Source organism: Petaurus breviceps, unplaced genomic scaffold, assembly GCF_028583685.1.
Source record: "Petaurus breviceps papuanus isolate PSGF00001 unplaced genomic scaffold, PetGlider_PUasm1.0 90740, whole genome shotgun sequence".
In the NCBI taxonomy this organism is placed as follows: Eukaryota; Metazoa; Chordata; class Mammalia; order Diprotodontia; family Petauridae; genus Petaurus; species Petaurus breviceps.
In genome coordinates this window covers 2,262,129-2,287,656 of record NW_027187330.1, presented here as the reverse complement: position 1 = coordinate 2,287,656, position 25,528 = coordinate 2,262,129, and the positions used below count along the sequence as shown (strand labels likewise).

The following is a 25,528-nucleotide window of genomic DNA, read 5'->3' as shown; positions in this document are numbered from 1 at the left end:
AAGGGGGCAAACACGTGACCTGGGCAACCCTCCCTCTCCCAGTTCCTCGCCACGTGATTGGTCGGAGTGCGCATGCGCGAGGCTGCCCCGGCGTTGCCGTGGGGCTGTCTTCTCCGTCTCTTTCCCCTCCTCCCCCTCCCAATTTCCGATCATGGCCGCGGCCGCTAAGGAGCCACTGGCCCCAGCAGGCGCCCTGGGTGGCCTCGTCCAGGACTTTGTGGTCGGGCAGCAGGACGGCCCAGCGGCCGAGGTGGCGGCAGGTACATCCGCACTGCAAGCTGCGGGGAGGGAGCGGCCGCCGCCTCTGGCGCCGGTGGGGAGGGAAGGAGGCGACCGTTGGGGTGGGCCTGGGGACGGAAGCCGACGAGGGCCGTTCGGTCCGGAGAGGAAAAGGGGCCGCGACAGAGCAGGACCAAGGAGATGTAGGAGATGTGGGCCTGGGAGACCTGGCGGGTGGCGTGGCGCGGGCGAGCCAGAGCAGGGAGCCACGTGGGCTCCGGGAGGAGGCTCCGGCCTTGGGGGCGGGATGGAGGCACCGAAGGGTCGTGGGAGGCGACGCTAGCTCCGGGGGTCCCCCACGGCCTCCCCGGCCTGGGCGCCGTCCACGGTCATGCCTGCGCGCTTCCCGTGGGTCGGCCCGCCGTATTAGCCTCCTTCCAGGGGCTGGCCTTAACGGAGCTTTCGGCCCTCCCTAAACTTGGTCTGGTCCCCTCCACGCACTTGGGTCGGAGGCTGGTACATGGCTCCGTTAGGCAGAACTCTTCCTAGAGAGTTTGGCAGGTTTTGAGGGCCCCGACCCCGAGCTAGGGCTAACTAACCCGACAGACGAGCTTCTGGAACCGAGGGCTTTGTCCGTCTTAGCAGTCTATGTGCTATCAGACACCAGATGTCTTAAAAATTAAGCAGCCCAACTTTGCGAGTATTACAGGAAAAGGTAAGCTTCTTGGCTGAAGGGACTGTGTCATTTTTGGGGTTAAAAAAAATCCCCAATAACTGCGGTGCACAGTGCCTGGCACTGTGTCATAGAAGTTTGAGGAATGCTTGGCCTTGATTATGAAAACTTCGATCCAGAGCTTCACCTTTACTCTTCTGAGGGGGACCCTTCAAAGAGAAGATGTGCCGTATGCCTGTTTCTGACCCCTCAAATTTGCCAACGCTGAGTATTTCAGAGACAGAGGAGCTGTTACTGTTTGAGAACAAGTTTGGATAGGGACCAGATCATAAAATAAAATTGATAAAGGTAAATTTGGTATGCTAAAAATATCGCTTAAATAATAGTGCCTAGTTTTCATATTTTAGTAAAACCCTATAAACTACTAAACCCTTAAAAGTTAGCCTGTTCAGGAAAACCCTGTCAAACCAACCCCATTATTACTAATTGTCAGTAGCTCTAGGTCAGACCACATTTAACACTGTTTTCTTTGTTCTAAACAAAAATTCTCTTTCCTAAATTAATAATCCTGGGTGGCCCTTGTATTTAGTGCCTTTGCAACTGTCAAAAGATGGACTGGGTTTGTAGAAAAGTGCTCTGCATTTATTGTCTAGTTCTGGGCATTAGTATCCAACTTTGTCACTTGTCTCAGACCTTGTACCACTCATTTAACCCCTCTCAGTTTCAGTTCCCATATATGTAAAATGGGGATAATATCTCACAATGTCCTAGTGAGCAACATGCTTTGAAAACTTGAGAATGCTATATAAATGTAGACTTTTATTATAATCTGTACATGTCTGCTGTTCTTTCCTCCAAATTCCTTACACATGTTATGAGATGGTGTCACTGTCCATGAGCTTAATCTTTTGGGGGACATTATAAATAAGCCAATTAGAGAATAATACAAGAGTATAATCATTATCAGGGCTGCTAGGTGGCACAAGGAATATAATCTTAGGCCTGACATCAGGAAAACTCATCTCCCTGAGTTCAAATGTGACCTTAGAAACTTACTAGCCATGTGACCCTGGGCAAGTCACTTAACCCTGTTTGCCTCAGTTACTTCTCTGTAAAATGACCTGGAGAAGGAAATGGCAAACTACTCCAGTATCTTTGCCAAGAAAACCCAAAATGGCATCATGAAGAGTTGGACACAGACACAGCAGAAACGGCTGGACTTAATAATTACATTCAGTTGTGAGGTTATAACAATAAGGGACTCCGAAACTGGAGAAGGGGCAAAATCAATTTGGGCTTTTATATGACTGCCCCTGCCCTTTGGGAGCTTAGTTCCTTGTTTGGGACACTTGAGGATATTTTCAAGTTTGGTGAATAAACAAAAGCTTAGGGGTGATAGAGTGAGGACTTTAGCCTGACCCAAATCTAGAGTTGGTGAGTAGTTTAAGATAAAATTCTGTTAAAATGGGGCTGGATTGTGAGGGGGAGACCTTAAATCTGTTTATTCTATAGAAACTTACATGAAAAGCTACCAATAAGCAACTCTGCTCCTGGTGAGGGGGTACCTGCATTCTACTAAACTGGGAATACAAAAGGCAAATAATAGTCCCTGCTACCTAGCAGCTCACAGTCTAATAGGGGATACAACATGTAAATAACTGAATATAAGCAAAATACACACAGGGTAAGTTGGAGAAAATCCCAGAGGGAGGGAGGAAAGAACACAACTTGGAATTCAAATCCTAATTTTTTTTATATGACCATGAGAATGTAAACTCCTTGAGAGCAGTAATTTTTCTTTATGTCTTTATGTCCCCAATACATTAATTGTATTGTGGGGCTTTTTGGTGTTTTTATGTTTGGGTTTTTTTTTTGGAGGGGGGAAGGCAAGGCAAATGGGGTTAGATGACTTGCCCAAGGTCACACAGCTATTAAGTGTTAAGTGGCTGAGGTCAGATTTGAACTCAGGTCCTCCTTACTCCAGGGCCTGTGCTCTATTCACTGTACCACCTAGCTGCCCCTTTTTTGGTGCTTTTAAAAAACCCACAGCCTTTTCATTATCTTTTTATTCTTATAGAAATAAATCTTCACTAGTAAAAAGGGGTTGAAAGCCATCCTACACACCACCTCCAAATTAATCTTTTTGAAAATCTTGCTTTCAGGGGCGGCCAGGTAGCACAGCGAGTAAGAGCACCGGCTCCAGTGTCGAGATGACCTGGGGATCAAATCCGGGCTCAGATACTTAGCACCATACCCAGAAATAACTGTCTATGTAACCTTGAGCAAGTTACTTAACCTGATTGCTTTAAAAAATAGAATAAAATCTTGCTTTCATCATCTTTTGTTTGAATCTTCAGTGGTTCCCCATTGTATATTGAATAGATTTAATACAACAAATATTTAGGTACTTATTGTGCCAGACACTGGTGATTCAAAAGCAAAAGTGTTACTGCTTTCAAGCAGTTTATGTTCGACTTAGGGGAAAGGAATATAACACACACAGATAAGTACATGCAAAAATATTTCAAGAAAGAGTATCACACCACTAACAACTGAAGGAGATGTATCAGGAGGGCTTCCTGTTGGCTATGGGATATGAACTGTGCTTTATAGAAAGGTAGGAATTTTAAGAGGTTGGAGTGAGAAAGGAAGACCTCTCAGACTTGGGGGATCACCTTGCAAAGGCACGAAGACAAGGGATTAAATGTAAGGTATGGGTAACAGTCCACACATTTGGTTGGGATAATATGGCGTTCAAGAGCCCTCCATGGCCTGGTCCCATATTGTCTGTCTTCTTACTCCTTCCTTGAATGAACTCTTTATTCCATCCAGACTTGTCTACTAATCATTCCCTAAGCATTTGCTGGGCTTTGCAGTCTCTGTGCCTTGACTTGTTTTATTTCTTCCATCATCTCCACCTTAGAAGATTTTACCCCATTCTTGAAAGGCCTAGTCATGGAAGTATTTGCCCTTCCATCCCCTCTCCCCCAGTTATTTCAGTCATAATGGTTTTCTCCTTTCTCTGATGCCTAAAAGCATTTATGTCCTGGACCACTCATTTATTCATCACCTTGTTTTCAGTTTAGTGGTGTGCCTTGTCTTCATATCCAGTCAGAAGCTCCTGGAAGGCAGACATCAGTTAAGGTTTTTAAATCTCTGTATCCACATAAAGAGTAGCAGAAAACATTTCACAAACGTGTTCAAAGAAAGGAAGGATTTTTCCAAGGAAGAATCAACAAAACTCTAAGACTACTCAGTCACCCAGATTCACAAGCTTCCTGTCATCCTCAGCTCCTTACTTTCAGGCCACATATCCCTTCAGCTGTCAAAATGTTGCCATTTTTATCTTTACAACATTTCTTATTTAAATCCCCTTCTTTCTATTCACACAGCCACTACCCTACTTCATTCAGGATCTCATCACCTCACACCTTGATCATTACAATAGTTCTTCCTTCCTCCCTCCCTCCCCTTCCTTTCTTCCTTCCTCCCTTCCTTCTCTCTCCCATGGGTCCACTCCCACCACTAGTCATTAACCTGTTACATTTCTGATGTGGGTTGGTTCATTTACCACAAACAGTCTGGTTGGTCATCATCTGCCTTTACCTTCTTCCCATTCCCCTTTCCTCTTCCCCTTCCTCTCCCCTCCCCCTCACTATATTGGTGTAAGCGCTCAACCACTACAGCTCAGAATTCCTGAGCTCAGGCCATCACCCAGCCTCAGCCTTCCCACAGCAGGGAGTTTAATATGTGGGAACCACCACAACTGACTAAAATAGACTTCTGAGTGTTCCTGTGTCCAGTCTCTCCCCACTCCTGTCCATGCTCTTCAGACACCCAAGTGATATTCCTGAAGCAGTCTGACCATGTCATCCCCCTACTTGACAATCTTCAGGGCTCTCTTCCCAGCAGCATCAAATATAAGCTCCTCTGTTTAGTATTCAATGCTCTCCATACCATGGTCTGTCTCTACTTTTTTCCAGTCTTGTTGTGCATGACTCACTTGCACACACTGTACAGTCTCATCCAACTGACTCTTGCATGGCTTTTCTCATATGACATGCCATCTCTGTTGTCTTGAATTTGTACTGCCTGTCTCCATATGTGAAATGCTCTCCTTCATCACCTCCATCTCTGAGCATTCCTGGCTCATTCAGAGGCTCAGCTCCATTCCCACCTTCTGCAGGTCTTTCCTGTTTTCTCAGCTGCTAGTGCTTTTCTCACTGAAATTACCTTTCATCTACTCTGAATAGATCTTCTAAGTGCCTAGTTATTTACATGTTGGCTCCCCACATTAGAAAGTAAGCTCTTTGAGGGCAGAAACTATTTTGGCCTTTTGAGGTGGAGGTGGGGGGATTCCTAGCATTTAACATGGTACCTGGCACAAAGAATTTACTAAAGTGCTTACTGAAAGGTTTTAGCCTGGAAGGCAAGGAGAATTAAAAGAAGTGAGGAAGTTGGAAAATGGAACTGGTTTGGAGGTTGGAAACAAAGAGCTTGATTTGGGGCATGTTCAGTTTGTTAATGCTACTGATATTTTTTTTCTGATAACTTTTGATTTGCTACCATTTTAGTCTTCAAAAAGAAAACTTAGCACTGTATTCATTCCCTTTTTGAGATTTCTCTTTGGGGGACATACTATTCCTAAAATAGGGGGAAAAAAAAGACTGGATTAGTCAATAATGAAACAACTAGTTTTGCCCTAAGTCTCAAGAGATGCTTGTAGCATCCTAAACAGGAAAGGCAGTCTGAGAGCTTGGGCGGGACCAAGCCAGAGTTGCCTGCTATTCGGTGCATTCTGGAGAGGTTGCAACTCAGTTCAGACAGAAGTCTGATTGTGTATTCTGTGTCTGTGCTCACATAAACACTCCTTTGAGCCACCATCTCAATACCCTGCTACAGAGAAGAGGGGTTAATCTAGGAGATGCTGGTAGGCAGGAATGACCTATATTTAAAGGGACAGTTCTGCATATGTCATACATCCAAGAAGGTGACAATTCATAGCTTCCTTCTGAACTTCAGGAGCTGTCAGTGTGCCAGGCATCTTGTACTAAGCTTGGAAGGCCAAGTGCGCCTCTGCCCACACATAGTAGTAGACTTTTGTCTTCCACTAGTATCTTTTGGTTTGAGCCCAAATGCTTCGTTAACAAAAACTTTTAGGTGTTATTCCTAAGTTTATATATAGATGGGGAGAGCTGGAGCCTTGAGAAAAATAGTGCCAAGTCCAGCCACAAGTTCAGTATTAAGGTTGTCTCTAAACCCAGGATTCTTGACTTTCTTGACTCTCAGGCTATTTTTACCTGTTTCTTTGTGAATCTGTAGAATTGGACAGAGTTGTTGGAAGTTTAATCATGTTTCCCTTGGAATAGTAGGATTTTAAAATAGTATATTTTGAAATATTTTCTAACTTTACTCATATGCTGCTTTCATACTTGTATATACTAACTTTTCCCCAATCTCTTCCTTTTCTCCTGAGTTTTTGCAACTTTTTTCTCATTTGTTTGTAATCCTGCTTTAATTCTATTTGGGACTAACATGGCTGGCCAAGCAATAACAAGCATTTATTATATACTTGGCACTGTACTGAGACCTTGGACATAGAAATACAGAAAATGATTAAGGCCTGCACTCATCAAGCTTACATTCTTTTAGGGATATATATATATATATATATATATATATGAATCATGCAGGCCTTAGTAAGGGGAGTTATACACTGGGATTCAGGAAGACCACAGAACTATCATATTTCTGAATACAAATAGGCCACATTCAATGGTAATGGCATGTTGAAAGATGGAAAAACATTTTATATTCACAAAATTGTAAAGGTACCTGAGTACCATTAGGCAGTCTCTTCCACTTTGGTTTTTGGAATTGCATGAGGTTTTTCCAAAAGATGATAAAAATTATAAGTGATATTTATGCTGCGCTTTAAGGTTTACAAAGCACTTTACATCCATTATCTCATTTGATCTTTGTAGTAAATAACCCTTTGAGGCAAGTGCTATCAGTATTATTTGTTCATTTAAAAGTATTTTTCCCAATTACATGAAAAAAAATTTTTTAACATTCTTTTTTGAAATTTTGAATTCCAAATTCTCTCCCACTCTCCCCTCCCCCTACCTTGAAATAGTAAGCAGTCTGATATAGGTTATACATGTACAATCATGCAAAACATTTCCACATTAGTCATGTTGTAAAAGAAAACACAGACCAAAAAAACTCTACCAAAAAAATGAAGTTAAAAATAATATCTTTTGATCTACATTCAGACCGACTCCGGATGTGGATAGCATTTTTTATCATGAATCCTTTGGAATTGTCTTGAATCATTGTATTTCGGAGAAGAATTAAGCCATTCACAGTTGATCTTTGTATACTATATTGCTGTTCTCCTGGTTCTGCTTATATCACTTTACATCAGTTCATGTAAGTCTTTCTAGGTTTTTCTGAAATGATCCTGTTCATCAATTCTTATAGCACAATAGAATTTCCTCAAAATCATGTGCCACAGCTTATTCAGCTATTCTCCAATTGATGGGCTTCTCAGTTTCAAATTCTTTGTCACCATAAAAAAAGCTGCTGTAAAATACTTTTGTACAAGTAGCCTTTTTCCTTTCTTTTTTTAAATCTCTTTGGGATACAGACCCTAATAGTGGTATTGCTGGATCAAAGGATTTGCACAGTTTTACATTCATTCATTTAGCAGGAAACTGAAGCAAAGAGATTTTATGTGACTCTAGTAGTCACAGAGCTGCCTTGTCAGAGGCAATAAGTGAAGCCACATCTTCCATGACTCTTGACCACAGTACCACTGCCCTTGTGATGGTTGTAGTCCTGTGTCCACAGGAGGGTGGCAGGGCTTAGGATGAATCAGATCAGTGATGTGCATCTCTACCAACAGGTGTTGGCCCCCAGACTTTCCTGTGAGTGGCTCTTCTCAGGCAGCTCTTAGAATCAAATCTTGAACGTGTACCTTAGCAGTTTGCTCTTCTGTTGGATAAGGACTGGAGCAAAACTAGCTCCAGTTTGCTTCCAAATCCCATTTCCTTTATGATGTAAAATGCAGAAATAAATATTTCCCCATTTGTAACTGAGGAGATAAGAGTAGGCTTTGCTTATGACTTCATTAGTTTGTCAATACCATTAGCTATACTAATGCTTCCTTCTGTCGGCTTACCCTTCCCCTATTTTTTCCTCTTTTTTTTGCTCATTTTTTCCCTTTGGTTAGCAGGGGCAGCAGCTGGCTTGTCCACATCCTGGCACAAGGAGTGTGAGTGCCTGATGGCTGAATTGGTGCCAGTCACGAGCTGTGAATCCCAACTAGGGAATCTCTTTCTCTTCTGCCTCATTGAACCTTACCCCATTCCACAGCAAGAGCAAGTCACATCTTAGCTCAGAAACTGAATTCTGATGTTCTGAGACCTGAGGCCAGACAGAGACTCCTGTTTACAAGGCTCTATCCAAGAGAAACTGCTCCTTATTCTTTGGTGACTTTCTATCCATCATCTTCAGACTTTTCTCTCTCACCCAGTTTGACTGTGCTGCTCAAAAATTAACTTGACTGCGTATAGGAACAGATGTATTTGGGATACAGAAAGGTCCCTTGAACTAGAATCAATGCTGTTCCTTTTTTGGCCCCCTCTCATTTAATGAGGAGTCCATGGGTTAGATAGGGGTAGGGAACCTTTGACCTTGGGTGCAGCCTTTTGACTTGAGTCCCAATTTTACAGAACAAATCCTTTTATTAATGGGATTTGTTCTGTGAAGTTTGGATCTGTCAAAAGGCCATGTTTGGCCTCAGGGCCACCAGGCTCCCCACCCCTGCTAGATACATATACATACCCTTGTGGAAAAGATTCTTATTTATTACCTTCTCACTCTATTTGTTTTCCCCTTACAATGTGAGCTCTTTAGATTACAGTTGAAGTAATGAAGCTGCCTTCTTGGGAAGTGCTGCAATTATTTCTCTTGGGGGAAAGGAATATCAGTACAATTAGTTTATCTTAGAAGTAGTATGGCTTGTGGTCTATCTTGTAAATGCCTTAAAGAGAGATCCACTTTTATTAGGGGTTATTCATTTGATTCTGACTAGAAGTAGAAAATGTTTTTATTATAAATTACTTGTTGATATGTACTGTTTTAAAATCAGTTGCTGAGTGTATTCATGTATCCCATCCCCAGAACCTTTTGTTACAATTGAAGTTAATCTGGCAACTTTTAAATGAATTCATTTTTGTATTAGAGTCTCATCTTATAAAAAGTGTTCTGGTATTAATTCCTTAGTGGAATCTCATCCTCCTAATGGAGGAGTGAATAATGCCAAGTATAAAAAATGAGTTCTAATTTTGTTTGTACCTGAGTTTCATGTGTATTCAACATGACAGTTGCCTAACTTAAAATTTAAACTCCCTTGTCTAAAAATTTGATTTTCTAGCAATAGACATAAGGTTTCAGATAATTTTCACTATTTGACATAGTTATTGGCAAAGTAAATTTAAAATTGTCTTAAGATCAGTTTTTTTGGAACTTTTTAGCAGAGAATTTCTACTGGGGACCTGAGTGAAGAGCTGTTCTGAGACCACACCCAAACCACAGGCCTGCATCACATGTTTCAAGGGGAAAAGAGGGAGGCAAATCTATGAATTTTGCTATTTACTTCTTCCCATAGGCCTTTTATCTATAAAGTGTACTTATCAAAGGAGATTGCCTCCTTTGATTTTGTCATTCTTTCCCTTCTTCCTCCTTAATGAAGTGTTTGTCATATCAGTTAGTGATTCACTGAGGAGGCCACACCTTTCAAGAATCAAATTGGGGGAATGTAAGAAATTATTGTTAACCAGTATCTTGGGGAGATTCCGAGACTCTCCCCTTTTTCTGAATTCCTCATTTATAAAGTTCACTTTTCTTGAAGAGAAATCACTGTCATTACTGATAATGAGATTGCGTTGACTCTCCTCCATCTTGGTCAGACTCCACTCAATTGAGGGTAGGGAAACCCACTGTGCCATAGCCAAGCTTGGGTGGAGGCAGAAGCCTTTTGTCTAGATAGCCCAAGGCTGGGACGGTCTGAGTAGAGGTAATTTCTCCTGGTTCACTCTGCCCCACTGACCACCTACTGTTGCAGAGGGTCTGTCTATGGTGAGCCCCTCTGCCATCATTGTCTTTGGTCAGAGATAGCCAGCTGGCCTCCCTTTTATTAATAACCTGCTGGCCTTATTAATAAAGTGATTAAATTACCCCAGAAAAAAATAATGTCTCTTGGGGGTAAGAGAATCCCGGCAATCAGAGAACCCGTGTCATACCAGTTTAGGGGGTATAGGAAATGGCAGGCATGTTTTAGGGGAGGGTTCTCTTTGTTTTGTATATAATGGTCATGAGGTCAGAGTCACCCGTATGCTTCTTCATAATTGTCTTTGTAGGCTTCTTTAGCATCTCAGTCTGTTTTTCCATGACATCACACCTAAGTATAGGTTGGCCCTCTACCCTTTCCTCTCGGTAACCTCACTGGCTCCCACTGACTTAATTATCATCATCTCTATGCAGGTGACACCTAGATCTATACATCTATCCCCAGTCTCTCTCTTCAGCTCCAGTCCTGTATCGATGACTGCTTATTAGACATGTCAAACTGGATGTCCCATAGACAGTCTCAACCCAGCATGTCCCAAACAAAACTCATCCTATTTTCTCCAAAATCACTCCTCTTTGGAACTTCCTTTAAGTCTTTTGAGGGCACCACCATCCTTATGGTCTCCCAACCTCAGCACTATATGCCCTTTTCCTCACCCTTGCTCACTCCATATATCTAGTAGAATGCTACATTTTTCCATTTTTTCCTCCACAGCATCTTTCAGATATGTCCCTCATGATTCACATAGCTAGGTCCTCACTTTGGTTGTGGCCTCCTTCCTCCCTCCTGTCTGGAGTCTCTCTCTTAAACACACACACACACAGTCTATGCTTCACACATCTGCCTCTAGAATAAAAGAAAACCTCCTTTCAAATTCAGAGCTCTCTGCATGCCCTTCCTCACACTGTCCTCCAGCTCGTTTCCTGACTTTTGCACTGGCCAGGGCTCATGCTTAGAATGTGCTCCTTCCCCCACCCCTTCCACTTCAAATTCTCTACATAATAAAGAAAGGGGAAAAAGCATCCTCTGAAGACAGCAGATAGTTCATTCATTCCTCCATCCCTTACGATGACAAAACAAAAGATGCAGATTTCAAGTACTCCTTAATGTATGTAATTTTACAATTTACTGTTTCATGTACCATCCTCTTTTTCTGTTCTTTGTGTACAGAAGTGTTCGTATTTGCTGGTGACTGTCAAGAACTGAATAACAAAAATTAAAAATTTACACTACAAAAAAGTCAACTCAAATACACCTTCTACATGAAACCTTTCCTGGCACCTCCAGCTCTTAATGCCTTCCCTCCCTGAACTATTTTCTGTTTATTTTGTATTGATTCTCCTTATACCAAGATATGTACACACTATATCTCATAAGCTCTTGGAATTATTTCATTTTTTTGTATTTGTATCCACAGTACCTGGCACATAGTAGGTGCTTAATAAGTGCTTATCATTTGATTGATGTACTTTCGGGTAGAACCATTGAGCCCAGTGGTAGATTTTTTTTCTTCACATTTCTTTTTTCCCCTCCCTCTAGATGTGAAATCTGGTCGCTGTACTGTATTACAAGTGGTGGAAGCCCTTGGGTAAGAGACCTTGTTCTAAGACACTCATCTCTTTACCAACCTATTTTCCTAGATTTCTTGCTTTAAAGCCACTCTATTGTTTTGGAAATGGAGATTTTTTTCCTGTCTGTTCTGGAATATATTAGTCCCCTGCTTGCTCTCAATTCAGCCCCTTCTGCTGCCTCTCCTTCAAACCAAACCAGTGTATAGTGTTTGGCTCTTAAGTAGGCGTTATATCATCAAGGAGAAAATACAGGCTATGTTCTGCCAGCCTAGGAACCTGTAAGCTGTGGACCATAGGATCCAGTCTATACCATTCAAGAGGGTGCAGCTAGCAGGAATTCTTTGGAGGACATAGGTAGCCTCACCTCATGGGTACTGGAGGTGCCAAACAACCTGGGGCTAGTTTACAGAGCAGAAGTGTGGGTCTTCCATGCTGAGGCCACAGTGACCATCCTCTATTCCATTCCTGGGCTGAAACGATAGGTAAAGTTTGGAGAAGTAACCAAAGCAAAAGGACAAGTCTATGCATACAGCCTTTTGTTGGGGAAAGAGTCTCCAAGTAATGCCTAGCAAGCCTTCTGTGCCTCAGACTTCGTGCACCATATTTACTGACAATTCTCTTCAGATACTTATTATTACAACTGGTATGTCCTTCAAAATGGATGCATTACAAGGGGCAGAGGGAAGACCCACTGAGTCACTCTTACAACCCCATAAGCCAGTTGCTTTTTTCTTCCAGGAGACTTTCCCATGGAATTACTTGTCAGGGGATCATTTGATTATCCTCTAATCCTAATGCTAACTTAAATCTTTATTCTGACCACTTCATCGTTCAGCCAAGCCTGGAGGATAATTACTCTTCACTGAGACCTTGGTGATTATTGGTCTTGCTTTTATTACCTTTCTCAAATGACTCAGCTTCTGCTCTGTAAGTCAGTTGCCAGTCATTTCTCCCAACTCTGTGGGTTGTTTCTATACCCTGGCAGAAGCTGCTAGAGAAAGAGGTAATGTTTAGGAATTTGACACCTGACACCTCCCCACAATGGGAGTCCAACACTATGTTGCACATCTCAAGTAACCCATGAGAAAGGCCAAATTGGTGAAGAAGAACAATTATTAACATTATTATTATTATGATTATACTATCTTAATATTTTTGTAGAGACCTAAGATTTGCAAAATGCTTCTAGGTACATTAGGTGCCAAACCAAGCGTCTCTAGAAAAATACATTGTACTCAGTGTCCCATTTGTTCTTACAAAGGTGCCAGACCCCTGTAGAAATACTGTTTTGTCTGGGTGCCTGGAGCACCTCTGCTCCATGGAAATACATCCTTTTATACCATCTTCCCTTATAGGTGGCTAGGTTCTAGTCTCATTCCAAAAAATAAATATATACTGCAGCAAAATGCCTCCCATTCAAGGACTTGGACAGAGCCCTTCTTACACCCTTTTTTCTTTCCAGGTCCTGCCTGGAGAATCCAGAGCCCCGGACTCGTGGTCGAGGGATCCAGCTTCTGTCCCAGGTGCTACTTCAGTGTCATCCCTTGCTCCTAGAAAAGGAAGGTATTGCTCTCATGAATGTGGGCTTCTTCCTGGATTGTTCAGTCAGGGCTCTCCTGCTCCACTTCAGCTGTCCTCATAGGACCTGGGGGAATCAAGTTATCCCAAAAGGGTATGACTGTCAGCTCTTAGTCTCCATTCCCCACTACATGGTACACTTGGCAGATTATCTGAATTGAGAATCGGAACATATGGAATCCAATTATAGCTGTTCTTGTGAATCTCTAACCTCAGTGGAGGAAGGCACCCTGGTGAATTGTAAAGGACACTGGATTTGGAGTCACAAGGCTCCAGGTCCCAGTTTTGCCACCTTTACCACCTGGGTGACCTTGGGCAAATCACCCAGCCTCTCTGAGCTCCAGTTTCTTCATCTGTAGAATGAGGGGGTTGGAAAATGATCTCTGAGTTTCTTTCCAGGTATTAGCGTTTTCCCCAGTCACTTCCCATGTTTCAAGTCCTTTCTCTAGAACAGGAAAAATAGCAGTTTCCCATTATGATCTCTGTGGGATAGAAAGGTAGATAAATGAAATGTCTGAGTACTTTGAGAGTCTTAGAAAGAAAACAGTCCCCACAGTATTGCTCTCCAGGAAAGAGCCCTTTTGAGTTATGTCTCCAAATGGGAGACAACTGTTAGAGAAATGAAACAAAGGAATTGACTCTGGCCTTTCCCCTGATGAAGTCACAATAATGGGACAGAAGGAGGGTTTCGGGGGTGGGAGGGACATTTCTTGGTGCAGAATAAAAGAGCAGTGATACCTTAGTGGCTGTCCTGCCAGTGGGGGTGGGGAAGCTGGCTGTGTTCTTTGAGTGGGTGCCCACTGATGCTGGTTCTGCTTTGTGTAGTGGTACACCTGACCCTGTTCTATGAGAACCAGCTCAAGGACCATCACCTGGTGATCCCATCTGTTCTGCAGGGTCTTCGAGCGCTGGTAAGTGCCCCTTAAAAAAGCAGTATCCCTTATGCTTTGTGAAACACAACCCTTGAGCCAGAGGAACATGGATGTTAGAACTAGGCTGAAAGCAGCTGGGTCTGCTCTGTCCAAGGTCAGGGCTGATGGTGGAGCTGATTTTCTCACCTCCCTTTGCATGTCAAATCGGTACAGGGAGCTGTGCCACTCTCTTGCTAATGGAGTCTTGTTCAGAATTCTCAGGTAGAATTCTGAGGTAGAAATGTGTGCCCTCTTTTCCCTATAGAGTATGTGTGACGTGCTCCCTCCAGGCCTGGCTGTCTCTGTGCTCAAGGCCATCTTCCAGGAAGTGCATGTACAGGTAAGTGCTACGAACTGCCTTGTCTACCTCTTTTCTCTCCCCCTGTCACGCCCAAGGACCTCTAAAGAGCTAAGATTAAGCCAAGAGCTCAGCTGGCCAAAAATCCTAGTTGTGCCCTAGACCATGGCAGAACCCCCTAGACTGGGAGGGTAGCCTGGTGGCACAGGGGGAGAGAGCATTCTGCCTGAAGGGAGGAAAACCTAAGTTCAGATCAGGCCTCTGGGGCAAGGCATTTAACCATTATCAGTCTCAGTTTCTTTATCTGCAAAATGAGGGGATAGTAATAGCATCTACTTCACAAAGTCATTGTGAGAATCAGATTAGATAAAATGTTTTGCAAACCTTAAAATGCTATATAAATGCCAGCTATTACTTTTATTAAATTTTTAGTTGTAGCATCAGTGTGCATGGGCATTCCGTCCTTACATGCAAGCATTTATGTGCCCTAATGTTTCTACCTAGCGGACTGTCCTTTGCCTGTTTGTGTCTAAAAAGCAGGTTGGGGCAGAGTGGAGGGAGGAACTACTGCTCTGTTGCTGGACCTGATAGCTAGATCCTCTCACTGAAACTGATAAGGGATTGACCTGGCCACTGGGTTGGAAGAGGGCTGTGCTGACTGCTCACTAATTCACTTTCCTATTCATCATCCACTTGCCCGCCTCCCCACCCCCAGTCTCTGACACAGATGGATCGACACACAGTCTACAGCATCATTACCAATTTCATGCGTACCCGAGAAGAAGGTGAGAGGCAGCACTGCCTGGGAAGGCAGGGAGGCAGCCGTCACATCTCACTTTCTCCTTTGCTCACTGCTGTGCCTTCCCTAATCTTACCCACTCTCATGAAACTGAGCAAGAGGATGAAATATGCACAAATAGGCATTATGAAAATCAGAGTCAAGAGAGGAAAGATGGGCTCTCTTGGGGGACTTAGAGGGTCTGTGTGAGCCACTTTGCATCAAGTAAAAAGGAGGGTTGATTTGTGTTTACATCTTCCAAACTCCCACACAAACCTGTGTTGGACTCCTACTTCTTTAGCACTGGGTATTTTACTTTGAGATAGAAAAGTAGAAGATACACTCTGGGAGATAAAGAGAACCAAAAATGAATATGCAACAGGAGAAAGCCTGCAATCCTGTATTTCCCAGGAAACAATGTTGGCTTTGTTCGTTCCCTTCCTAGAGCTAAAGGGCCTGGGAGCCGATTTTACCTTTGGCTTCATCCAGGTAATGGATGGGGAGAAAGATCCTCGAAATCTTCTGGTGGCCTTCAGAATTGTCTATGACCTCATCTCAAAGGACTATAGCTTAGGTAAGGTCTTAAATTGTTAAGTCAGGTTAAGGCCAAAGGATGAAGAAGATTTTAAATCAACCTAATCTTCTGTGTTTATCCCCTTAGGGCCCTTTGTAGAGGAACTCTTTGAGGTGACCTCCTGTTACTTTCCTGTTGATTTTACTCCAGTGAGTATCTTCTTAGAGGGAATTGTGGGAACATTTGAAAGTGGAGGAAATTAAGTGTTTATCAAAAATTTACTGTGTGTTTAACATTGTGTTTAGTGCTGAAGGGGTAGGACATGGGAGGTGGTGTGTGAAGTGAGTGAAATGGTTGGGAAATAGGTGGGTACCAAGATGGGCTTTGGTCTCCCCCAGACCCTACATACTGGATAGAAGTGTTTTATACTGCCAACAACATAACCTTTGGGTACTATTTTAAATATTTGTTATTAAAAAAAAGATAAGCCCCAATGGGTTTGGATGTGGTGGGAGCTACTAGTCCTGAAGATCCTTAAGGGACCAGGAAAAGACCATTTCCTGCATGCTGGTACCTTAAGATACTGAGCTAAGTCCTGGGTTTTACCAGGGCAGGCTAGAAAGTTTGAGGCTCAGAATTGTTTGACTACAGACCCATCACCTTTCTAACTCCTCTAGCCACCTAATGACCCCCATGGTATTCAGAGAGAAGATCTCATCTTGAGCCTTCGTGCTGTTCTGGCTTCCACACCACGATTTGCTGAGGTGAGTTGAGCCCAAGGCAGGGCCTCATGGGACCTAGCTAAATAGCCCTCATGCTTGGCACTGGTGGGTTTTTAAGCTGTAGAATGATTTCTCGTTATATAGAAGAATAAGACCTAAAACATAGAGCATGGGAAAGAGGAAGGTCCTCGTATATTCTGAGGAAGTTGCTGACATTTCACAAGTGCTCTCAAGACCTATCACAGTGACATTTCTTCTGGAATTTTCAAAATACCCTACATGGGAGTTTTTCTGGTGTTCCTGTAACCCAGTGCTACCTGGGCAATGAAGATTAGACTATGCCAATTACCTGACAACATGATAACTGAAGACCACGACCCTGAGGTCTAAATGGAGCTCTTAGGCAAAGGAAGACTTTTGTCCGTAGTGCTTGGTTCACCCAGGAGCACTGGAAGCCATAGGGCACTAAAGTCCTTCTGACCCTTTTCCCATAGTTCCTGCTGCCGCTGCTGATAGAAAAAGTGGACTCTGAGATGCTGAGTGCCAAGCTGGACTCCTTGCAAACATTGGTGAGGGGATGCTTCTGCTTCTGGCATCTTCCTGCCCTTTGGAGATCAGGAATGAGAGTATAAAAGGATGGAGATCTTCAGGGAAGATAGAAGTACCTGGGAGGGTAGGGGAATATTTCCAGTGGGCTTTAGGAGGAATTGCCCTTTTTTGTACCCAGCTTATTTGGGTGGGCAAGCACAGATCTGAGCTGATGGAAGACTTGATGAGGGATAGAGGAGAAGGCAACGGGGCTTCCGGCAGGTGAGCTCTTACTCTGTAGGTGAGGAGGCTCTAGTTTTCTTGTTAAGGGCTCAGGACTGAGTGCTCTACCTGGCTCACCTCTTGTGCCTCGCCCACACAGAATGCCTGCTGTGCTGTGTATGGGCAGAAGGAGCTGAAGGACTTCCTGCCTAGCCTGTGGGCTTCCATCCGTAGAGAGGTAACTTTCCCAGGGAAAGGTTGGGGGAGACCTTTGCTAAATAAGAAAAATCACAAGAAGTAATTATGGGTCTCAAGTGTGAGGGCTAGGACTGGGCTGGTCGGAAGACAACCCATACTTTATCTTTCCTTTCTGCTGCTTTGGGTCAAGGCAAAACACCAGCCCCTGCAACAAGTGTAAGGGCATCCAGTGAGCCACTGGGGAGGGCACCTGCTCTGATGTGAGCTGCCACTCCCTGACTGAGGCTTCCCAGGCTCTTGCTCCCTATCTCTGCTCTACTGAGAAGATGGGATGTATAAGCAAGCAGAGCTAGGAAGAGAAAAGCCCTTGGAGTAGGGGTTCCCAGACAACTATAGTTCCAAATCTTTCCAATTGTAGTTTAGCACACGTTGGGCCATTAGATAGGATAGCAAAGACATTGCTGCATTTGGAGTCAGGGGACCTGAGCTCAAATCGTAGCTCTTCTTCTTTGTGACCTTGGTCAAGTCATTTCACCTCTGGGCCTTATCTGTAAGATGTCAGATTAGCTGACCTCTTCAGTCCCAAGATTGCTGGAGCATTTGCACTTACTAAAATACCAGGGCATGTGTGCTGAATTGACTTGAAAGGGGTGCATACCAGTCACTGGTAAATGTAAGAATGTGTTTGATATAAAGATACCACAGTGGAATTCTTTTGGAGTGAATTTCAATTTGTTGCTCCAGAATTCCCAAATCCTTCAAGAAGGGAATATGTTGGGTGGGATGTTTCTGGTTCAGAGTGCAGTTTAGCAGCTGTGGGACCCCTTCCCTTCCAGGTATTCCAGACATCCAGTGAGCGGGTCGAGGCCGAAGGACTGGCAGCCCTGCACTCACTGTCTGCATGTTTGTCTAGATCAGTGTTGGAGGCTGATGCAGAGGATCTCCTTGACTCCTTTCTCGGCAGTGTCCTAGAGGGTAACTGGACCTGGGGTCAGAAGGGCCCTTAAGAAGGAAAGGCAGCCAGGGTGATAGAACTGAAGTTCCCTGAGGCAGGGGCAATGGGCCCAGTGGCCTTCCTTGGGCAGCTTTCCCATGCTTATGGCTGGAAACTGCCTTGGGAAAAACTGTCAGCTCCTATCCACTGAACCACTTATCACTGTCCAGTATTAAAGGCTAGGGGGAGCAGGGGGAGCATGTAGCCTGCTAGCCCCCTTGTGATGTGCTACCTCTGCAGACTGCAGGCACCACCTGTGTGAACCTGACATGAAGCTCGTATGGCCTAGTGCCAAGCTGTTGCAGGCAGCTGCAGGTGCATCCCCTCGGGCCTGTGACCGCATCAGCAGCACTGTGATCCCCTTGCTTCTGGAACAGTTCAATCGACACGGCCAGGTAAGGAACCTGGTCGAGGGAAGAGGGGCATTCTCTTCCCCTGAAAGGCAAAGGCTCTGCACAGCAGCTGGTTTAAAGACCTTTTGGGTCCTTATAAGTAACCTTTGACTTCACTTTCCTATATTACTTTGTAGAGCAGCCAGAGGCGGACAATTGTAGAGATGCTTCTAGGTTTCTTAAAGCTACAGCAAAAGTGGGGAAATGAGGACAAAGGTGAGATCACTCCTTACCCCTGTAGTCCTACCCTGGGGGCTAGCTGCTGGGGAGAACATTTCAGGGGAAATGTTTTTAATTCCATTGAGTTTCCAGGATTCCCAGTCATTTGCCCCCATACCCACAGTAAGAAGTGCTGTAATTAAAATCCGGGCTGTCCAAAACCAGCAGATTGGGAGGTCAAAGGCCTTTGCCTCAGTTGTTGGTTTTTTCTGCCAAACTCTAATGTCTTTGGTTGTCTCTCCACAGATGAAATACCTCTGAGTGGCTTCAAGACTGCTCTGTGCTCACTGGTGTCCTTGGCCCTGGCAGACCCCAGTACACAACTCCAGCTTGTTGGCATCCGTGCTCTTACGGTCTTAGGTGCCCAGCCAGGTACATCTCAAGGGAATGAGGAAGGACTGTTGTGGGGAGGGGTGTGGGATGCTGCACATTCTTCCCCCACAGGCTCCTGCAAAGAGCAGGCTTCCATAAGTGCTGACCACAGCTCTAGCTACTCCAGAGATTTGTTCCTTTCCTTTGACTGACTACAGGGAGTAAAAGGTGAGGGTCCCCTTCTGATTACAGGGCTGCTCTCTACTGAGGACCTGGAACTGGCAGCTGATCATCTCTACAGGCTAAGTTTTCTGAAGGAGGATTCCCAGAGTTGGTAAGACCCTGCTAGGGCTGCCTTCTCAGGAAGTTCTCCCACCTGCCCTCAGAAAGTTAAAGGCCTAACATTAGCCCTGGCTACAGAAGTCTTTCCCAGCTTGTAAGAACGGAATTTCTGATCTCTAAGTCAGAGATCATATAGTCCAGTCCTAGCAAACGGCATAATACTGTCGCACTGGACTTGACAGCAGCCCTGGGAAAGAGGCAGAGCTGAGCAGATTATGTTTTGGAGGGTGTGACTTGTGCCAGCACCTCCTAGGTCTTCTAGCCCCCTAGTTGATGCCTCAGCTTCTAGAAGCCCCACATGGGAGATCCTGCCAAATGATCATCCTCAGTGCTGGCCCAGCAGTGGATGGGCTGCTCCTCATTGCCAGGCCTCAGCTGACGTTGCTCCTTCTGTGCCCCTGGCAGTTTGGCAGCAATGGAAGCATCAGGGACGCTGGCCACCCTCTACCCCACAGTCTTCATTGGCCACCTGGTGCCCCGGCTTGCAGAGGAACTCCATACAGGTGTGTAGTCCACAGCCCCTGTGCCAGGGCCGGGAAGGGGGTAGGAAAATAGAAGGAGAACGGGGGCATCTTGGGGACCGTCAAGCTTATAACAATACAAAGTCCTAGCTTTCTACTCCCTGTCTCCAAGCCCCAAAGGATGTCCATTGAGGCAATGAAACCTTGTCCCATGCATTGCTGTTTTAGGGGACACAGAGTTGGCCAGTGGGGAAGGACCGTCACACCAGACAAGACGCTTGCGCTGTCTACAGGCCCTGTCAGCCGTGTCTACACATCCTAGTATTGTCAGGGAGACCCTTCCTGTGTTGTTGCAGCACCTCTGTCGTGTGCACCAAGGTAATTCACAGGAGCAGTGGAGGCAGGTATGGGTGGGGTTCTGAAGTGACAGGTGCAGAAACTGGCCTCGTGAGCTGGTGAGATGGGGGGGGCGGGGCACATGCCATATGTGCATGTGCCACATTGCCATCTCTGGGAGCCTTTGCCTGGCACTCAGTTTCTGTCTGCTGTATACTTTCTCTGTAGGAATATCCAGGTCAGTAATGATGGCTGGATGAGAAAGAATGGAAAAGAAACTTTAAATTATTCTTAGAGGAGCAAGAACATTTTACTCTTCATAAACAGTTGATAAATTGAAAATGTTCACCATCTTCCTTACAGGAGGTGACTTTCAAAAAAATCTCAGCAAAGAATGAAACCTGATTTTCATTTTTTCACAGGGAATAATGCAGTCTCCAATGAGGTTATTGCTGTTTGCCGGAGTCTCCACCTGGTGGCCAGGCAGTGCCAGCAGGAGCCTGAGAGCTGCTGGTACTTCCACCAAACAGCTGTACCTTGCCTGCTTGCCCTGGCTGTTCAGGCTTCCATGCCAGGTAACCTGACTCTCTTCTTCCCTTCTCTCAGTGACACTTCTCCTTCTTTGGCCCTAGCATGACCTAGCACTGCCCCGCTCAGGGAAGAGCCAGTAATGCCACACAGGGCTCTTGATCCTGGTCCATGGCAGGATCCGGATGGGAGACTTGGAGCTAGAAGGAAAGTGCAACCTCCTCATGGTCCAGAGGGCTTAAATAATTTGCCCAGATCACCCAAAGAGTAAAAGGTAGAGCTGAACCTAGTCAGCCAGCTCCCCAGGATCATGGAGTTAGCAGTTAGGCTCCAGGTGTGATTAATGCTTAACATCAGCATGCAAAGGACTGCACTGATTTTTCCTTTCAAACTTAGCAGGTGCTGTTTTTCTTCCTCAATTTCTGCTTATTTAGAGGAGTGGTATCACACTTACTGCTGGCAGGGAGGGCCCAAGTCAGATTAATACATAATTGGGAAATATTGAACAAAATACATATACAATAGACCATAGAGATAATGCCGCTTTGTGGTTTGCTGAGGTAGTGGCCCCATTTGTACTGAAATTTGTCCCAGTGAGTTCAACAATCTGTAGCTTGTGCCCATTAACAACCATTACTTCCTTCTGATAGCCTTCATTTGCCAATCTGTAAAATGAGGTGAGACCAGATCATCTCAGAGGCTCATTCTAAACCTAGTGACATATTCTTAAGTCGTGACATCAGTAAAATTGATGGCAGTTTTTTCCTTCATCTTTATTTTACGGGCTGCATATGAAACTGGACAGCAGTCTAGATCTAGAAGGCTGATAATCTGGCTTAATTTAGTCTTTTCCTTCTGGCTGCCAGGATTATAATACTGGGTGGGAGTTTCTGTAGAAGGGAGAAAATTCACAATCGTAGTTGGAATCTTAGCCTAAAGTTATCACTCATTATGTTACCTGTGTCATCTGCATCCTTGAGTCCTGTGGGTGACTTCTAACACTGTTGCTTTTGCAGAAAAAGGCCTCCCCAACCTTGGGAAGCTGCTATTAGAAGAGGAGGTCTTAGCTGCCATGGTCTCTGTCATCAGCACAGCCAGCACCCACCTAAGTCCTGAGTGAGTCTGATAAGGGAATGTCACATTTGGGAGAAAACTTTGCCTTTTAGCCTGGCTGGACTTGAATATGTGTAGGCCAGTCCTCTTGGGGAGGCATTTTAGGAGAGGGGATTTCCAGTATCTCCTGGCTTGGTTAAACTAGGCACTACCTTCTGTCCTCAGGCTAGCTGCTCAAAGTGTCGCCCTTATTGTGCCCCTTTTCCTGGATGGCAATGTATCCTTTCTCTCTGAAAACAGCTTTCCCAACAAGTTCCTCCCATTCCAGGTAAGGGCCATGGAACATGATTTTGTGATGTGGTGTATGCTTTCTGAGCTAATCTGGGGTGGGTGAAGGAAAGTCAGCACATGGTGCTTTGCAGCATGAGGACTAGTTTCTCTTTCCTTTATAGAATAGCTCCTCAGAACAGAAGCGGCTGGTTGCACTTCTCATGGCCTTTGTTTGCTCTCTGCCCAGGAATGTAAGTGAACAGGATCTTGAGGGCACAGGATTTAGCCCTGACCTGGGGAAGTGAAGCCCAGACTGACTTTGGGGTTGAAATGTTACTATAGTTGAAACCGGTCCAGATTCCTTCTCTGCCCTAATAGTCAGATGTCCTTCCCACTCATCCTGGCTCCTGTAGCCATTCCTTACTAAGTGTTTATTAGAATTCAAGTGCTTCCTGGGCCTATCCCATGACCTGGACTCTCTGCAGGTAGAGATTCCTCAGCTGGACAGGCTGATGCAAGAGCTGCTGACCCTGAGCTGCCACCACGATGGGCTCTTCTCCTGCACTGCTGCCGCCAAGTGCTTTGCAGGGCTACTCAACAAACACCCAGCAGGTACTGGGGGCCAGGCGAGGCTGGTAGCACTTTTTTGATCACAGACCACTTTGGCAGGGTGGTAAGAGCCTTTGGACCCCCATCAGAGGAATGTTTTTTAATATCAAAAACAAGAATACCTGAGATTACAAAAGAAGCCAAGTAAATTGAAATAAAGGTGCAATTTTTTCCCATCCAAGTTTACATACCCCAGGCGCCACCCTCTGCCCCCCTTTAAAATCTAACTATCCATGGATCCTTTGGACTCCAGGTTAAGAACTAATCCAGAATTAATTAATTAGGAACTACCCAGGGCCACACTGGAGCCTCAGCAGTCTGGTCTTGGGCAGCAGTGCTGGGTGCTAACAACTTGGGGGTGGGGGGAGAAACAGGATTTGTATAAAAAAATCCATATCCCCATTTGGGTTGGGTAGGGGGTAAGAAACTAGATGACCACACACTTCAGTGTTCCCCCCTCCTTTCTAGGGCAGCAGCTAGATGAATTCCTACAGAAGGCTATGGAAAAAGTGGAGGCTGGCCTGAGCCCAGGGCCCTATCGTACTCAGGCTTTCACACTGCTCCTTTGGGTAAGGGAAGAGAATGACCTGGTATGGAGAGCCAGGTTGTCTACTCCAGTCTGAAATGTACTTTGAAGCGGGGCCAGAGCTGTGCAGATAGGTTTTCATCTGGGGAATCACTCTGAGTTTCTCTCATTCACAGGTGACAAAGGCTTTAGTGCTCAGATACCACCCTCTCAGCTCCAGCCTCACAGAGCGGGTAAGAAGTTTCAAGGGGATGAAGCCCCGACAAATGATAATCTACTTGGACAGCCATTCACCAACACCTCGCATTTACAGCCTTCATTCATGACTCTTGACTCAAGCTTTGGTTTCTCTAGCTAATGGGCCTTTTGAGTGATGCAGAATTGGGCCCTGCAGCAGCTGATGGCTTCTCTCTGCTGATGGCCGATTGCCCAGACGTGCTGCATCGAGCTGGCCATGCTGAAATACGCATCATGTTCCGCCAGCGCTTCTTCACAGATAGTGTGCCTGCCCTGGTCCAGGGTTTCCATGCTGCTCACCAAAGTGAGTCCCTTTTTTTCTTCTTGCTGGCCAGGTTCTGTTGTAAGTGGACCCTTGCCCTGCCTTGCTTTTTTAATCCTGATTTTTTATTCTCTGGCCTTTTCTGAGTTTGTGCCTCTTGGAATACCTTAGGGGTTAGGGCCAGGCCTAATCTTATGTTCCAAGAATTCCCAAGTACTCTTACCTTTCTTGTAGATGTGAAGCCAAACTACCTGAAAGGTTTGTCTCATGTACTCAACAGCCTGCCGAAATCCGTGCTTTTGCCAGAGTTACCAACAGTGAGTCCCTGGCCTTAATAAAATGGAGGGCAGAAAAGGGGTGCTGGGATGGGTCCTTTCTGACTGTCCCTGTTGTCCTTTAGTTACTCTCCCTGTTGCTGGAGGCTTTATCCTGCACAGATTGTGTGGTACAGCTCTCTACCCTCAGCTGCCTTCAGCCTCTTCTGCTAGATGCCCCACAAGTCATGAGCCTTCACATTGACACCCTTGTCACCAAGTTCCTAAATCTCTGTTGTAGCCCTTCCATGGTAAGTATGTTCCCAGTGGTTGTTCTAGCTGAAAGCTCTCTTCTCCCTGCTTTATCATTCCCCGTTTCTCCTTGTGTTTGTCCCAGGCTGTTCGGATTGCTGCTTTACAGTGCATACATGCACTCACCAGGCTGCCAACTCCCGTGGTAAGGGCCTATAATTCCCATTTCAAAGGGGATGACAAAAAAAGTGTCACTGATGATTTGGGAAAACAGAACCCACCCAGGAATCCTGAACCCTATATTGGGCAATTCTGAGTACCTATCAGAGCAGGGTTCCCACTACCTCTCTGAGTAGTCAGACCTCAAAAGAGCAGTAGAATTTACCCTCACTTACCTAGCAAACCAGTTCTGCAGCCCCAACAGGTGAAAAAAACCCGAGAATTGCTTCCTTATCCAAATGCTCCTAAGAGGGCTAGACCCTAGGTGACAGGCACCTGTCCTTCCACAGCTGCTGCCCTACAAAATGCAAGTGATCCGGGCCTTGGCTAAGCCACTGGATGACAAGAAGAGGCTGGTGCGCAAAGAAGCAGTGACTGCCAGGGGGGCATGGTGAGTGTCTGGGGAATGGGAGATTTGGGGCACAAATGTGGTTCCACACTAATGCATCAACGCCATCCCCTGTTCTCACACCCCACAGGTTCCTTCTGGGGAGCCCAGGCAGCTGAGGCTTCTCAGGCCTTGTGCCTGACAACCAACACTGACAGACAATCTAATCCAGAGTCACTGACCTGTCAAGGCGTCTTCCTACTGAGCGGGCCCTCATCCAGGGAGGGGGGAGTATTGGCCCCCTCCCCACTGGGTTCAGTCTGTGCTGCATGGCTGTACAAGGAACACAGTATTCCTCATTGCTGATGGATATCTTGAAGTGACTGTGGGGGGCCAGGGGAGTGTTTTGGCAAGAAAAGACTCTCCCTGGGTAGAGGCTAGAATGAAGAGGGCAAAGTTGTACGAGGGTAAAGGACATATCTGGGTACTCTACTGAGGAACAAATTCGAGTGATTGGCCCTAAGGGCTACAGAGACTTTGTATGTTGTGTGTGTGCCTGCCAGAGAATAAAGACATCTTTTGGTTA

The 25,528-nt window shown here is 45.2% G+C and overlaps 1 protein-coding gene across 4 annotated transcripts; it reads left to right on the top strand.

Annotated features, from left to right (window-relative positions):
• Window positions 1–25,528, top strand: MMS19 (MMS19 homolog, cytosolic iron-sulfur assembly component). 4 transcript variants are annotated; one of them, XM_069067127.1, is made up of 31 exons: window positions 1–260; window positions 11,568–11,616; window positions 13,062–13,162; window positions 14,003–14,088; window positions 14,354–14,428; window positions 15,102–15,171; window positions 15,610–15,738; window positions 15,826–15,887; window positions 16,356–16,442; window positions 16,895–16,969; window positions 17,311–17,388; window positions 18,185–18,323; window positions 18,583–18,737; window positions 18,872–18,950; window positions 19,200–19,325; window positions 19,518–19,599; window positions 20,013–20,110; window positions 20,297–20,446; window positions 20,827–20,979; window positions 21,949–22,048; window positions 22,211–22,313; window positions 22,438–22,506; window positions 22,741–22,867; window positions 23,333–23,433; window positions 23,567–23,623; window positions 23,745–23,931; window positions 24,124–24,206; window positions 24,290–24,454; window positions 24,541–24,600; window positions 24,905–25,005; window positions 25,094–25,528. In XM_069067127.1, the coding sequence occupies exons 1-31, from the start codon at window positions 152–154 to the stop codon at window positions 25,119–25,121; spliced, it is 3,084 nt and encodes a 1,027-aa protein (XP_068923228.1). In that variant the 5' UTR covers window positions 1–151; the 3' UTR covers window positions 25,122–25,528. The 4 variants fall into 4 exon arrangements, with proteins under 4 accessions (XP_068923228.1, XP_068923230.1, XP_068923229.1 ...); XM_069067129.1 differs by having other exon boundaries at window positions 179–260; window positions 13,062–13,122; XM_069067128.1 differs by lacking the exon at window positions 1–260 and adding an exon at window positions 566–934.